The sequence below is a fragment of the Crassostrea angulata genome, chromosome 9 (genome assembly GCF_025612915.1).
Source record: "Crassostrea angulata isolate pt1a10 chromosome 9, ASM2561291v2, whole genome shotgun sequence".
NCBI classification, from domain to species: domain Eukaryota; kingdom Metazoa; phylum Mollusca; class Bivalvia; order Ostreida; family Ostreidae; genus Magallana; species Magallana angulata.
Genome location: NC_069119.1, coordinates 13382830 through 13399506, shown reverse-complemented (window position 1 = coordinate 13399506; position 16677 = coordinate 13382830). Strand labels below are relative to the sequence as shown.

Below are 16677 nucleotides of genomic sequence, written 5' to 3'. Positions count from 1 at the left end.
TCTTACCACCTTAATGGGATGGAAGGGTGGCTTTGAATTTCTCCTAGGTTGGGTTACATAAATTCTATTAGATAATTTCCCCCTTTATTTGTTTGACTTAGTTTTGCATTAAAGCAAATATATTCACTTATATAGGCTTTTAATGAAATATGTATGTAATTATAATCCTAACATGATATTTAGGAAATTTTCTTTAACTCAGAAATGAACAGTCCACAAGATGTTTGGACCTTGGGACTTAGGAACAATAACTCTTACATGAGGAACTTTCATACCAAATAAAATTTAAAATATTTTTTGTGTTTATTTGCAATGATTTTCATCCAATTTTTTTTATGTCACATTTATTAAAACACATTTTCTTATAATATTAGGCAGCTTTTTCAGATGATTTGTGAACAAAATAAGAAAGTATGAAAAATTATATTTTGTGGAAATACTAAAAAAAAATGCAATCATAACATTTTTGAATGTTAAGAAGTGTTATATTTCTTAAGGTGTCTGAAGGAAACATCAATCATATGACAAAACAATTTCTCTCATTTTGTTCATAGTAAACTTTTAAAAAATTATTTTACAAAAACACGAAAAAACATTAACAAATTCTTTAAAAATACGTATAGTATACCTATCATCATTTTAATATTTGATAAGTATATGTTTTGAGGTCTTCTATTGAAAATTGGAATAAACTGTGGGTGTATAGAGCCACATTAATTAATTTGACATATCTGAAGATATTCTATACTATTTCTTAGATCATCTTCGGATTTTTTCTGTTTGGTTTTGGTTGTTTTCTTCGTATTTTGTTTTGTTTGTGGGGTTTTTTTCTTCCTTATTTTCTTTGGAAGGCGAGGTGTTAAAAAGATATAGTTTTTTATATTGCATGTTTACAGCCAAGATTTTTCCTTCAGCATATCCCAATAAAAAAAACAAAGACACAAAAAAAACAAGCACATAATTTCGATGATTTTATCTGGGAAAAAAAAAGACATACAATCCTTTCATATCTTATATAAAAATGTATATTCAGAACAAGAAAACTTAAACAAAACTATTAATCCGGTTTACGAAGTTTCTTATAAATTATAATCTGTGATTATAAAGGAATAAAATATAAATTAAAATAAAGTATAACTAACCATCATCATGGTTTACATTTAACGCATGTTCAGGGAGAAAAACAAATTGAATCTTTACTTCCTGTTTTAACCTAGAATCTTGGAAAACTACACGATGACCTCATTCAACTGCTTCCTGTTTGCTCAGTCCATGCACATCTTTAATTATCAATTATTAGATTACCGATGAAGTAATCATAAATAAAAAGAAAAATCTGAAACAGAACTAAATGCACTGATGTACGAGACCAGTACATGTACATCATAATGATAAAAAAAACCCAATTAAACATGCAGAAAAAAATATCTGAAACATCTAAAAACATGACAATGAACATCATAAATAATAAAAAAAACAATATTTTCAAAATTGCTGCTCCATTATTATAGTTCAGTGCATATGCGTCTAGATAATGAATAAATGTCTAGCTCGTATGTTTTACGTAAACACTTCATAAAATTACGTACATTTTAAAACTTAACAGATCACACTGAATACATGATAATTTAACATTAAGATCATACTTGTATTCAATGCACATAGCAGAATGTGTTTTGCCAAGATGGAAAAACTTTAAATAAAAGAGGCTGGGTGGTCAACAAAATGAACAAAGTAAAAGTCAAATCTTTTATTTCCATAAATCTTAGCTTTTAATTTTGAATTTATTCCTGTATCTTAATACACCGCTCTCTTTATAAAGGAGATTAATATAGTCTAAAAATGGCCAGGACCATCAAGCCCCCTTAGCAAACAAAAAGAAACTTTATGAAGCGACTGTGCAAGGGTATTTTTTTCTCTATAAACCTCGTCCCAAAATTCAAATTATCAAAAGATTTTTGACCTAAGTAGACACGCACATTTGATGTTCAAGAACAAACTAATGTTTCTAAATTTTATTCAAAATTATAAAACCGTATACGAAGCGAACTGTATCAGAGACCGGTCTCATTTTCCCAGAAAATGGTATGGAACAGTTGTACGTTCCCATAAGGCTAAGAAAAACACACACAGTCAAAATGAAAAAGTAAGGAAAATAGACGCCTAAGAAATAAGGATCCTCCTTGTTCAGGCACAGGAAACCCGGTCTGCGACGTAGCATCCTCATCCGGTTCACGAGCCATACCTCGCCTCGTTCTCGCTTTGGGCAGTAGGTAAAGCGACAGACCCAGCATTCAAGGACGAAGTAGGACCAGCGCCATATTGGGGTCAAGTGATCACAAAGGCAGTCCCCGAAAACTATTGGTATCTTGAATCTGTTTAAGAAGCGGAAATTAATACTTTCAACGTAGGTAGAAGAACAATTCAGCGTCGTTTTAAAATCCGTATTGACATATTTACTGTATGCTATAACTATAAAGCAAAATATCAACTCTTCTTTTTGTCGATTTAATTTCACCCGCATTCCCAGCGGGCTAAAATATAGAGATCTTGTAAAAAGATAACTGTTATTCAAACTAAAAATTAATGTTACTTTTTTGTGGGTTCATGCTGGTATAAAGGGAGTGAAAAGTGTCACTAGAAAAAAGATATAACCGCTTCAATCTCTTTGGGATTTTTTTTATCATTTGAGATACCGGTAAATAGTATTTAGAAAAGAAAATAATTCAAGAAAATCAAGTTGAAAAATAATCATACGGAATATAACCTGCACTTGGAATTGCTGTATGAAACATACATGAACATGTACTAAGGTTGCATGATCAACTACCAGTGATATAACATACTTAGGAAAATTAAGCCCTTTGAAAAAGATTTCGAAGTGCGTTAATTTTGGGACCAAGTCAATGCACTTTGAATTTTTTTTTTAAAGTGACTCGATATCGTCGATATTAACGCACTTTGACAAATAATTGTTTCGGGTTTAGTCAAAATAATGGATACTTTTATAAATAACCATTTTTTAACTTTGTTAAGCTCAATGGGAGATATTTTAAACAAAACCCCAGATGCATTCCCAGCTAACTTGTTTTTCGATCAGAATCTTTTTTCTTTTCTCAGAAGCCTATGTAGTTTGACGATTTACAGAAAGGACAAATTGGGAGGTTTAAATTATCCACATATAACATAAACTGCATAGCTTATCAGTTGTCTTGTCCTTTTCAATTAATGCAGCGAATTTATTTCTGATCTGGTACCATGACCTATGCGAGAAACATAATAAAGGGTTTATGTGTATTAATAATGGAGAGAAATATAATTGTAGCATATATTAACTGGGTTTAATTGAACGTAATTATAATGAATTATGTGAAAAAAGGATACGTTAGTAATGTTTATAAAAAAAAAAACATATGATCTTTTAGAGAACAAAAACCCACGTCCTATGCTTATTTTAAAGTTGAAAAAAATTTAAGTTTGGCAATGTCATTTTTTTATAATGAAGTACATGTAATTTATTTGATCTGAGTTTGGAAAAAGGTTTTATGTTGAAATCCTTACAGAATCTTGACTTCACCATCGGATAAATTATTGTATGGCCAGTTCTGTCTTTCAATATCTCTGTACTTAATTTACATCAATTTTTCTTTATCCGTTCTTAAACGTTTACTCCAAGTTGTCGATTATCATATGTTTTGGAAGGAAATGTGAGGAGTAGGGAGCCTTCTTCAAGTAATCAATTAAGTGATATATTGATAATCGACCTGCATCTTTGATTAATCCCAGCCCTCATTTCCTTTCTCAAAGACGGTTAATTAGATTCACTTGTGTTACCAAATCATCCTATTATTAACATATTGGAAATTTCAAATCCAGACTTTATGATTTATAGATATTTTTTCAAAGTGCGTTTAGTGTCTCGATAAGAAAAAATATTGATTTACCTTTATAACTTAATCCAAAATTTAACGCACATGGAAAAAGATTTCCAAAGTGCGTTGATTTTCCCCCTAATTTAACGCACTTTGAAATTCTTTTTTCAAAGTTCGTAATTTTTTTTTCAAAGATAGCGCAAATGCCCATTTGGTTTAGTCGTAAAAAGCCATATAATTTTTTTTTTCAATTAAATTTATTTGATAATGCTACTTACAAGTTTTCAAAAGCACAATTTCTAACAATATTCTGTTTTGAATTTTTCAACAAACGATAAGAAATAAAATACTGCCATAAGTATTGGAGGTATCGAGTCCACAACGTAAAATGCTTAGTTCTATCAGCTTACCAAAAGCTTTGTGCTTTAAACTCTGAGCCATTTCAGTCACAAGTAGGTGCGTTGTTTAAATGCTATATGCAACTCTGGTCACGAATGCTTTGTCTTGTGTTATTTTTCTAAAACGTTCAATTGTTGGGATACAAAATGATTCCTTTTATTGTATAGTGGGTTATCCTCAAAAATTTTTGTTGATTGAAATCAATTTGTCTTCCATTATACCTTATTTAGACTATTACAAAAATATGGAGCACAAACCCTGTCCATGAAAGAAAAGGCATTGAAGTTCTAAAAAATGACACTTTTTAGAGGTTTTGATACGCATACGCCAAATTAAATCAATATATTCCAAGTATTGGACATATTTAAAAGCCACAAATCGATGTTATCTTAAATATACATTGTTTTGGATAATTTAAAAAAAAATCAGAGTTGTAAATACATGTATATTAATTTTACAGTTTTTATATCCGTCCTTTTAAAGGCATTTTAAGCGCCGTATCCACTCTACTTTGTTAATCTAATATTTCTCTCTTTAATGTAAAATGAACGATATAAACTCAGATTAACCCAGCATATACAACTTTATGCGACTTCATTTTTGATTTATTGGTGTTTTAGAGACCTTTAATAAAATAAAAGCCTTTTGTTAGTGCATCGAATACTTACTTTCGAAATATACAAAGACAGTCCAGTCCCACAAACTGAAGAATTCTCGGTAAAATATTATCAAAACAGATGATACATTTCAGAACTCGCGTCTCCTGCAGTTTCAACATCTTATACTCATCCGCAACCCCTCTCCTGCCAAACCTGGGCAGTGGTCTACTCAAATGAAACCGGAAGTGGCAACTAACCAAGCCAACAACTGCGCACGCAGTTAGAAATTGTATATCAAAAGTGTTGTCTGTGTTGGGTGGAAGTGTAGTAGTAGTAGTAGTAGTAGTAGTCAAAGGTCGAAACCATGGAAACAGCGGAAACAAAGATCTGCCGGAATCTCCATTAGTGGAAGATGTTGAAGATGTTTTGCTACAATGTTTTGCTTTGTCACATGGGGACTTTGAATAATCTTGCAATAGAAGAAGCTGAGGCAGCTCTACAAGCAAGACCATTAGCATAGCTTCCGTCCGACCATCTAAGTAATTTAAAGGCTCCTGAAACTTGTTATCTTCGATATAGTTGGCTTTGACTTGGTAGACTATATTGCAAATTTGAGCAATGGTGAGGATTGTCCCAATGATGGTCACAACTAAATAGCGCTTCTTTATGTCTTCACAGTCACTCTAAAACGCGAAAAAAAGAATAATAATTAGCAAAAATAATATATATATAAATTTTTTTTTTTTTTTTTTTTTTTTTTTTGAGTGATAAAGTTAATAATTTTTTCATCTTTTTTAAATCTGTTGGTTTTTTTTTGCAGTGCATGGAACTGTAGCTGCAATATTGTTGCAATATTGTAGCACTCTCCCGATTTTTGGGAGTTGATTTTAATCAACTCTTCTATGCAGTTACTCAGACAAACCGAAAGTGAAACAGTGTTTAGACCTCAGCACAAATCATTGCTGCTGACAAGACTTGGTTCTTGCAAATAATTGATAAATTCGATGTAATGTATGCTAAAGCATTGTTTTTCAAGGAAACTTATTTATATTTTGAAAATAGTCAGATTTTAGATGGTACGAACAATTTTAATGTATTTTGTAGTCGTATGTATTCCTACGCCAGAGTTCAATATAGTCTCGTTCAACTCAACGCTCGGCTGTCTCCGTAAATCCTTGCCGGAGATTCACGGTGTCAGCCGAACGTGTGGTTGAACGAGACTAGAGTTCAATAATGCTTGGGTCCATACAATTTTCAAGAAATATTTCTTTCACTGATACATAGTTTGATTAAATTAATTATATCTTTAAATATTACTTAACATTATTCGTATGGGGGTTTCTCTACATTCTTGTCGAAAAAGTCCAAAAATTCATATTATAAAAATGTGCATAATTCAAATAAGAAAAAACATGTACTTGTCATGCAAAATAACATATCATTGATTTAAAAAAAAATAAACATTGTCACAATAAACTCCGGTCAGTTCTTCAGTACTTTGATTTTTTTTTTTTGGGGGGGGGGGGGAGGCCTACAACTCCATAGGATCTACGTTATGGTGCAAGTGCGGGAGTGAATGTGAATCACTCCCGCAACGATTTTGGCTCAAATGGTATATAAATGACAGTGCAAATCACATTTGCATTTCTTACCTGAACACAAACATTGTAGTTGTGTATGGCATAGATTGATCCAAAATATCAAGTATAGTCCATGGTGCTAGTTTTTTTTTCGTGTATGTCAACAACGCAAGTTGAATTTTTTCGCTAGAGTTACTTGATCGGTTTTATTTTGGGGCAGCCAATGATAATTCAGGAGCAGATCTTTAACTGAATATAGGGATTCCCTTATCTTAAACATATTAAACGCGGTAAACATAAATTTTCCATTATATACCATTTTTCTTTAATGATGTGATAGAACAAGGTAAGATCGCTTATTTACACTGACATTCACGTTATCAAGCTCATATAAGCTCCAAGCGTATATCCCATAAAATTACGCGAGAACTGTCATGGCTGCTGAAAAATACGACAGGTCAACATGCTGATGTGCATTATCTGGTTTTGATTAATATACGGTTAGTTTGTTCAACCTGAATGAAAAAAAAATGTTAATCTTAAGGAAGTCAAATAAAAAAACCATCTTTTCAGACCGAAATCAGCCGCTTAAAAAAAATAATTTTGCACCATTACGGAGATACAATGGAATTATAGCCCTCTCCAGTAAACATCAGTATAAGAATAATAATAGAGTATAAGTATAAAAAATCGGAGAGGACTACATTATTGCAGCTACCTGGAACTGTAGATCTAAGGTAGGCAAAAAGATGTTTCATGTTTACGTGCAGGTCGTATTGCATTTCAAAATCTATAGATAAAATTTAAAGATGTTTAATTATGAATAAAACATAAAAAAAATTACATATCATTTGACTATTAAAACTCTAATATTAATGTAACATTTGTTTACGTAACAAAAAAAAAGAAAATTAAAAAAAAAATTAGAACACCCCCTACCCCCTCCAAAATAAAATAACTTTTGAGACATTAGTTTGCTTCAGTAACTGGGATAATAAACCTATCCTGATATATTTATTTTGTAGTAATTGATATTTATTCGATAGCTAAAGACTTAAATTTTGCGTAAAGTCAACAGCTATCAATTTTTATCACTTTATTTTATACCTTTTTCAGTATGAATCGAATTTATAATGTGCAGTCAAATGAATTCAAATGACGTATTGTTGGGGCGCAAGCTGGGTTTGCATTATTTAAAGAAATGAAAATCACATAATTATTTTTCAATATTCTAATATTTAATCGAACGATTGCTGAAATTATAGTATAAAAATGAGTAATAAGGAATCATTCTTCGAATATTATGAAGTCATAATTTGGTCGGAGCTTCATTGGATTTTAACCCGCCCCAACCAAAATTATCTCCTCATAATACTTAATTAAAGAAGAATCCCTATTCCTTAAAAAAAACTTACGACTTACATTTAATTCAGAGTACAACACCCAATCCATCGCTGTATTTGTTAGGATAAGGAGGCCACATAGAATACGTGTTACCGTGTAAATATGAACAAATCTCTTCTGTGGAAGTGCGGGCTCGGGCTCCTGAATGTCGGGAAATTCGGGTTCGGGGACGCCATGTCTTGCATGAAGACCGATGCCTTGTGATTCTATATCTCGACTGCTTGCCATTTTCTTTACTTATTGATTCCACGCGAGGTTTTTTGTTTTGTTCTCTCCTCCACTAAATAATCTATTTTGGCATTTAATTATAAGCCCTACTGTAAGTTGCAGCCTAAAAAGAAGGAAGAACATGAAATTCTTGATAATAGAAGCAGGCGTTTTTTCAGTCTGATAGGTTGATATTCGGAGACGAGACCGGTTTTATTAGTTACATATTATCTTTAAATCTTAAAGCAGAAGCATATACTTCCTCATACATGTACACGGCGCATGAAATTTTGGCCATATGATTTCACTTTGAAACTATATACATTTAAAAGGGGCTAATTAATGATAAAAATACGTATATTGACAAATTAACATGGTTTAACGTTTTCTGTTTAAAACCGGCTTAATATTTAAAATTGCCGTTTCGTCTCTCTTGTTTTTTTTACTGTAAACTCAAGAAAAGTCCATAAGTCAATTTTTGATAACACATTTCTTGTCAGTGATGACTTATGAAAATCATTCTTTTGGTCTGCCATTGCAGTTAACAAATTGAGGTAAAATTAAGAACACGTTCACCCTTTTTCTTAACTAACTTTATTAAATGTTGCGAAAAAGGCTTAGTAGTTAGCTTGAAGTCAGCCGTCAATTGCAACGTTTCGTGCATTTCCGTCAAGCAGAAAAACAACTTTGAATATTATTTATCCAATACACATGTACATAGATCTTAAAGGTACATGCAATTTTCATTTTTAAAACTTGAAAAATAAATTTAGTTACAGGGCAGAGTGGCAACGCACTTTGAAAAAAAATTACGCACTTTGAAAAAAATGTTCAAAGTGCATATAAATTTGGACCACGTTAACGCACTTTAAATTTCTTTTTTCAAAGAGCGTAATGAAGGTACATCAACATTTTTTTTCTTATCGAGACACTTAACGCACTTTGAAAAAATTTGTACAAATCACAAATTCTGGAATTGATTTTCTAATATGTTGATAGTGTGATGAATTGTTATCACTAGTGAATCTAATTTATTGTCTTTGAGAACGGAGCGGGGTGAGGATTAACCAAGGATACAGATCAATTACCAGTACATCACTTGAATGATTACAGAAAGATGGTCCTCTACCCCTCAGCCTTCCTTCCAAAACATAATAATTTAATTTCTGATTCTAACGCCTCATTTGATCGGCTAAACAAATTTATATATATCGTATTACATAATTTGCCCACGTCACAATGCGACGCGCCTGCAAAACGTATTAATCCGCATGACATGACGTTTAAATTTTGTACAAATTTACATCTTTAAACTAAATAATGGGTCATTTTTCTGATTTTAGTAATAGAAAATTATCATTATTGTGAATCGCGGTTTATAAAGCGAAAACTGCAAAGTCATGTTAAATTGTATAAAACAGGTAGAAATTAAATTCATTCCTTAAATGTTCTAAATATTCAGCAACTTGGAGTACACGTGTAAGAACGGAAAAAGAAATAGTTTTACGCTTTGTTGAAAATTAAGTTCACTGATATTGAAAAAAATAGTTGGACAAACAATTATTTATCTAATGGTATATTATAGAATCTGTAAGTGTTTCATTATAATTCCTCTTTTCAAATTCTAATTAAAAAATCACTTCATTATTTAAAAAAAATAAGTAACATCGACAAACCTTGAAATATTATAAACTTTAAAATAAGCATTAGAGTGTGTTTTTCTCCTTGCACTGATGTTCTAAAAGATCATATCATCTTTTAACATAACTAACGTATTCTTTTTTCACTTCATGTTTATTTATAAGCACATGCACTTGAAGCCATTAACATATGTTATACGTTGATATTCATTATCAATATATATAAATATATATATATATATATATATATATATATATATATATATATATATATATATATATATATATATATATGTGTGTGTGTGTGTGTGTGTGTGTGTGTGTGTGTGTTTCTGGTATAGCCTCTTGTACCAGATAAGAAAGAAATGTGCTGCATACACAAAAAAGGAAAAGGTACTTGATAAGCAATGCAGTTATGTCATTTTTAGATAATTCAAAATCCCCTACTTGTTCTTTATGTAAAAAAAAATGCATAAGATTATGAGGAAAGTAAAAAAATTAATCAAGAAACTGTTTATCAAGTTAGCTGGGAATGCATCTGAGTTCTTTTTTTAAATATCTCCCATTGAGCTTAAAACGGTTAAAAAATTGTTATGTATAAAAGAACCAATTACTTTGACCAAACCCTGAACAATTATTTGACAAAATGCGTTAATATCGACGGTATCAACGCACTTTGAAAAACAATTCAAAGTGCGTTGACTTTGTCTCAAAATTAACGTACTTTTATTTTTTTTTCAAAGTGAGTATTTATTCAAAGTGAGTTCTTACAATGCATTTGCATCTTTTCTTCCCAAACAATAATTTATTGTATAAAAAAATATCAATTATTTCGACCAAACCCTGAACAAATATTTTTACAAAGTGCGTTAGTACCGACGATATCAACGCACTCGGAATTTTTTTTTTTCAAAGTGCGCTGACTTTGCCCCAAAATTAACGCACATTGAAATTTTTTTTTCAAAGTGCGTTATTTTTTAAAGTGCGTTGTAACAGGGCAGTGGATAATTTTGTTAAAATTTGATATAAGTTTTATCAAATTTAATGACATGCACATACCTCTAAAAAACAGTAATTCATGAATTTTATACTACATTGGCAAGATAATTTAGATCTAAAATTCACGTCTGAATGAGAGAATAAAAACGGTCCCACTACGATAGACAATTCATGGCCGATTTTGGAAGTGGTTAGGTCATGCACTAAGAAGATATATAGTCTAGGTTAAACATAAGAACTGCTTTAATCCATAAGGGCTTAGTTAAGGAAGGAAAAAGCACTCTAGTTTAGGAAGAACAATGAACACGTAAGGGATAACCAATTGAATCAAGAGAGCTTTCTTTTTTAAGGGGGGGGGGGTATGGGGTGGAACTACAGAAACCCCAGATGTTGTGATTGCTGTCGACACTAAAGGCGACTCTTAAGAAGAAAAAACATTGTTCGTCAACATTATAAACTCTACGTTCATACAAACACTTTGTACATGTACTTACATGTACATGTAGTATTTAAATTAATAGTTCCAGTGAAATTTTAAAAAAAATAAGAACTTTTAGCTTTTCTGGGTATACCTTATAACTACAAATATCCTTTAATGCCCTAAAACCTTGCAAATAAACCGCGGCTTATATTAACTACTGGTAAGAAAGTGGGGACTTATTTACAAAACCGTCTTATTTTCAAATCCCGACTCATTATCAATGCAAAAATCCCGTTAACGATGAAATCATAATCACGGCTTATTATCAAAACTATATTAATTGTAATTAATCAATTGTGAACTATTTGACTGTTCTAAAAATAGTATATTCAGGTAGACACCTGTAAGAGTAAATTGAAAAGTGGCAAAGGTGTTTTAATTCAATTTCATTTCATGTATTAGAATATTTATAAACTCTGACCTGTGTTCCGTGTATCAAACAAGTTCTAGCCGGTGTTTTTGCCATAACGTAACCAGCCACATGTTGACTCGTATATAGCGTGGTCAATGTTTGTGTAACAATTTCCGGTGTCCTGTCGGACTTCACACAGTTTATATGACTATAGGAAGATATATATGAGCAATAATTATGAATTGAGTAAAAATTTATTTACTTTATGTCCCGTTGTGCAGTAATTGGTTTGCGTTCTGATGGACATTTTAGAAATAGAGCGATCATTTGTACGACTTAATGATGTCTTTTACTAATTAACAATTTTTTTTATAGTCATGGACTCATTGACAATAAAAAATTGTTAATTAGTTAAAGACAGTAATTACAATAAACGACAAACACAGACGTTTCTTCACAAAGTTTATTTAAGGTACCTCACTACACCTAGACTTATACTTTTTAAGACACTACGTCACAAGATGGCGATTTAAATGTTTTGTTAAACTGTTTATATAGTTCATTTAGGGTGTATAACGTCGTAGCTTAGTGGTTAAAGTATTGGGATTCTGAACCGCAGATCATGAGTTCGAATCCGCCTGGAACTTTTGTTCGTGTTTACTGAATTAAAGTTTCGAAAATGTAATTTTTCATCCAACCTGCAAATTTTATTTACATATTGGACTGAAATACTTCTTATTTATCTATCTTAATCAAGTAATTTTCTGCTGATTTGAGAAAATATTTCAAGGTGTAGTGGGCCACCTTTACAATAATCAAATCACAAAAGTATATTATTTCTTTTAAATGAATTTAATACACAATGCAGCCATGCATGTCGATGACTTTTAAGAAATTTCGTCTTTTTGGGGATGTGTATAATAGCTCACTAACAGCGTTTTTTTTTCTAGCATAATGTATTCTTTTGCGTGCTACACATGAGATTTTACGGTAGTCTAAAATCTTTTCAAACTTGCATTGTTATGACTGGCTTATTTTCAAAACCGGCTTGTTATTAAATCCGGCTAATTTTCAAGGTTTTAGGGTATATATGATCGAGTTTCAACTCATCTTGCACATGCATGCACGTACTGGTACATGTAGCATTTTCTATCGAGGACCATACATGTACATACAAAATATAAGATAATTTATCTTATATTTTGTATGTATATGTATAGGTAGAATTATCCAGACAAGTGATCCCTCCTTATCTTTTCAGATAAAAACTGTTTAGATTATTGAAAAAAAGATGATTGTATTGTCTACTTATAATAAACAAGAGTTATCTATCTTGCATTGGAATGTGATTACCGTTTTATGAGTTTGTTCATATATTAGCCGTTAGGGGGCACTGGGCCGGAACTTGGTGTGATATTGATCAGAATCATTTTTAAGGTGGTCTTTGTGATTTTCACCTTGATATCTCCATCTTTATATACCGAATCACATTAAGCTGTGATATCTACTTAATGTAATATGTTTTACGGTGCCACCGTTGTGGCGAGCGCAGCAAGAACTACACATACCTTGCATCATTGACAGCTTAGTGTTTAGGTATCAACGAACGTCAAAGAATTTTTGAGAGAGAGAGAGAGAGAGAGCAATTTACTTTTGCTTTACTTTTTTCACTTCTCGACTGGTAGTCTTTATTAGTATATTTAGAGCGACCCCTGTCCGTGCTTTCAGTAAAACAAGTACCCGATTTATTGCAACTACAAGTTAATTAAATTGTACTACATAAATACATGGTAGCAATAATATGTGCACCCTTGTTGCGCGTGCATGCATTGGTATAACCGGCATAGACGCATTAGTACATGTACATTGTACATAATAATGATGTATTTGTTGAGATATATAGTGGAGAGAGAGAGAGAGAGAGAGAGAGAGAGAGAGAGAGAGAGAGAGAGAGAGAGAGAAGAGACCGGTCCTTGTTTGTAGGTGTGTAATTTCCCATTTTCAAATTTAATTGTTTAACGTTATATGCATCATTGCATCAATTTTTAACTGTTTATATTTTCTCTATTCTTTTTTATTTATTTAAAAAAATATAGTAAATATAGTGAATAAAATAAATGTGAGCATTCATACAAATGAGTGCGTGTTACAACTGTTTCCTATATCTGAAGAAATGTCCTCATTCTTTAGCTTTGCAAGATTTTGAGAGGATTTTGGTAATTTCAGCAGATTTACAATAACTTCAGTTAGAGTAATTACATGTACCCCTTATTTTGGTCAAAGTTCACGTTGGTTAAGTGTCGACTGACTTTTTAAAACTCCCCTGAGAACTAAAAATACGCGAAGTATACTGTTTTATTTACTTAAATATATTGATGTTCTTAAAATTAGATATTGGACGTAGACAAAAAAAAATTGTTTGATGAATCTATAGGTTTAGTTTGTTCTTTTTCCCGTGCACACTGGTTCTAAGATTGGTTGCATTGTTTCTACGACAAATTGTATTATTTTAAGTTTGCTGTTTATTTTGTCCTCGACATTGATTTAAATGTCAAGCAATCCGAGGAAAACGTGTTCTATATATATATATATATATATATATATATATATATATATATATATATATATATATATATATATATATATAAAGCACAGGGAATTTCACTTTTGTTGGAGCTCCACCTCCACCCCGACTGAGGCTTAAACTCACGACCTCTGGAACCCATTCTCCTAGCAGTGAGCGGCCACCGCGCTACCCACCCGTTCGTCATCGAAAGCACGATTTTTGTCTTGCCTAGATGGCCGAGTGGGTAGCGCTGTGGCCACTCATTGCTAGGAGAATGGGTTCCAGAGGTCGTGAGTTCAAGCCTCGGTCGGGGCGGAAGTGGAGCTCCAACAAAAGTGAACTTCCCTGTGCTTTATATATATCTATATCATTCACTATGGAGAGATATATATCAATATGAGAGTTATTGCAATGTTTGTTCTTATTATATATATATATATATATATATATATATATATATATATATATTTAAAAATGATGCTTTTCTTCCATAAGTGTAAGGTCATGTTCATTGGCAATTTAAAACAATCCAAATTTTCTGAGCAGATTCTACAAAGCCGAAGTGTTTCTGATATTCAGCAAATGTCAAATGAATGCATCGTTTTGCAACCAGAGGTCAAGGTCAATGCATTGTTCTTGACTAATTGAAAGTTAAGATCAAATCAGTCACCCCGACGGCAAGACTAATAAATGTTCTTATTTCATTTAGTTGATACATAAAACTGGATGGACATTCAGAACTTTGGTTCGGTGGATGTTCAGTCTTCTTCAGAAGATATTAATTATGAATTGATTTCATTTCTTAATGTATTTTGAGAACATAAACATCCTCAGAGTGTGGTTGAAAGAAAGACTGCGGATTCCAAAACCAACATGCTACTAGAAGAAAACAAAAAACACGTTTGATCAATGAATGTTTTGAAGGGCCAAGCTCTATGTACATCATTGTATTGTCATGGATTAAGCAGTTTCAGATCAAACAGTTCTTGTAGAACTTGCATTTTGAAACGGTCCCCGTTGCTCCATGGGGACATGAGAATAGAGCGTTTGATCATCAGATTCATTTCTGCGCTTGATCGTTCTAGTATTTTTCAATCATCAAAGTGCATCAAAATGAAGATGAAGGTTTCCACGTGATTACCGATGCCTTTGACAATCGGTCTTAGATCTATGTTGTTTAATGCAATGAAAACAGTCGTTTAAAAGGACACGGGCCTGTTATCTCATAGTGATATCAAAGTATATTGCTTAATGATCGTTTTTAATTGAAGGTATTATTCAAAACACTTTAAAGTCTGAGTCATGCATAGCTCGATTTTTCACGATGAAGTGCTGGATGCAAATGCAAAATGAAACACCGAAAACAATACGAAATTGCTGTATACACAAAAAAATTCTCTCATTGCTTTTGAAAGCCAGTGGGGTTGTCTTTGAACTTCACTATTTTGTTTTGATTATTCCGTTTGTTATATAAAGGTAGAGTTAGATCTAGTATATAACATAATGGTCCACATTAAATATAAGGTTACACCTACATCTAAATACTGGCGTTGCTCTATTGAAGGGATAAGGAAACATTCTTTGAGTATTATGAGGTGATAATTTCGGTTGGGGCGCGATCAAATCCAATGATGCCCCGACCAAAATTATCACCTCATAATATTCAAAGAATGATTCCTTATTACTTATATTTATATAATTCTAAGCCAATGTACGATTATTTAAATATTTAGATATGAATAAGCAAATCCCGCTGACGCCCCATTATACGCCATTTGAAGTTATGGGTTATATAGTACAAAATCGATACGTAGTTTTATCAAAAGCAAAGACACTGCAAAATGTAACTATTATTTGCTAATAATGGTCTACTATTTAAAAAAAATACGAACTGAAGGTTATTGCGGCCTTATACTTTTTGAGTCTTTTATAAATTAACTATACAAAACAAAATACGAGTCAACTCCTGTATATTGTAGAAAATTAGCCCCAGAGCAAAATGTCCATGTGTCCCACAATAAAGAACTTTATTGCTTGTTTTTTCATAATTATCTTTTTAAAGCATAATGAGAATTGCATCAAAACTTGAATGACAGCTTCTTCCTCTCGTACTTTATCGATAATATTTGACTTTCACTATGTTTAGTCAAATAGCCTTTATGATCGGGTTCCAGATAGCCTTCATTTAAAAAAAAATATTCGGAAATCAGTCGTTCTTACAATATCTCTTTAAAAATAGGATGAGTTCATTTAAGGGACTTGGACACGATTTGAGCTCAAAAAAAAAAAAAAATTCTACTGTTAATGTTAAAATGTTAATATTGGTACTTTTAATGCTTTATCAAAATTTGAAATTCAAATATTGAGTTATAGGCAAGATACAGAGTTTGAAAATCTTTGTTTTGTAAACGCGAGCTTTGATATGGTTTACATATGTTTTATTAATATAAGTCTCAATCAAATGTTGCAATTGCTTTTTCTGTTTATCATATTATCTATGAACACATTGGATCAGTTTACCTCGTTTGCCATGAGTCATTTGATCAAAGAAATAGTAATTCCATACTTTACATTCTTT

General features: G+C 31.8%; 1 protein-coding gene across 1 annotated transcript; it reads right to left on the bottom strand.

Annotated features, from left to right (window-relative positions):
• Positions 1 to 977: 977 nt before the first annotated feature.
• Positions 978 to 11672, bottom strand: LOC128163737 (uncharacterized). Its single transcript, XM_052827390.1, has 4 exons — positions 11603 to 11672; positions 7873 to 8185; positions 4940 to 5553; positions 978 to 2375 (listed from the first exon to the last, which is right to left on the bottom strand). The coding sequence occupies exons 2-4, from the start codon at positions 8080 to 8082 to the stop codon at positions 2009 to 2011; spliced, it is 1191 nt and encodes a 396-aa protein (XP_052683350.1). The 5' UTR covers positions 8083 to 8185; positions 11603 to 11672; the 3' UTR covers positions 978 to 2008.
• Between the last annotated feature and the right edge of the window lie 5005 nt (positions 11673 to 16677).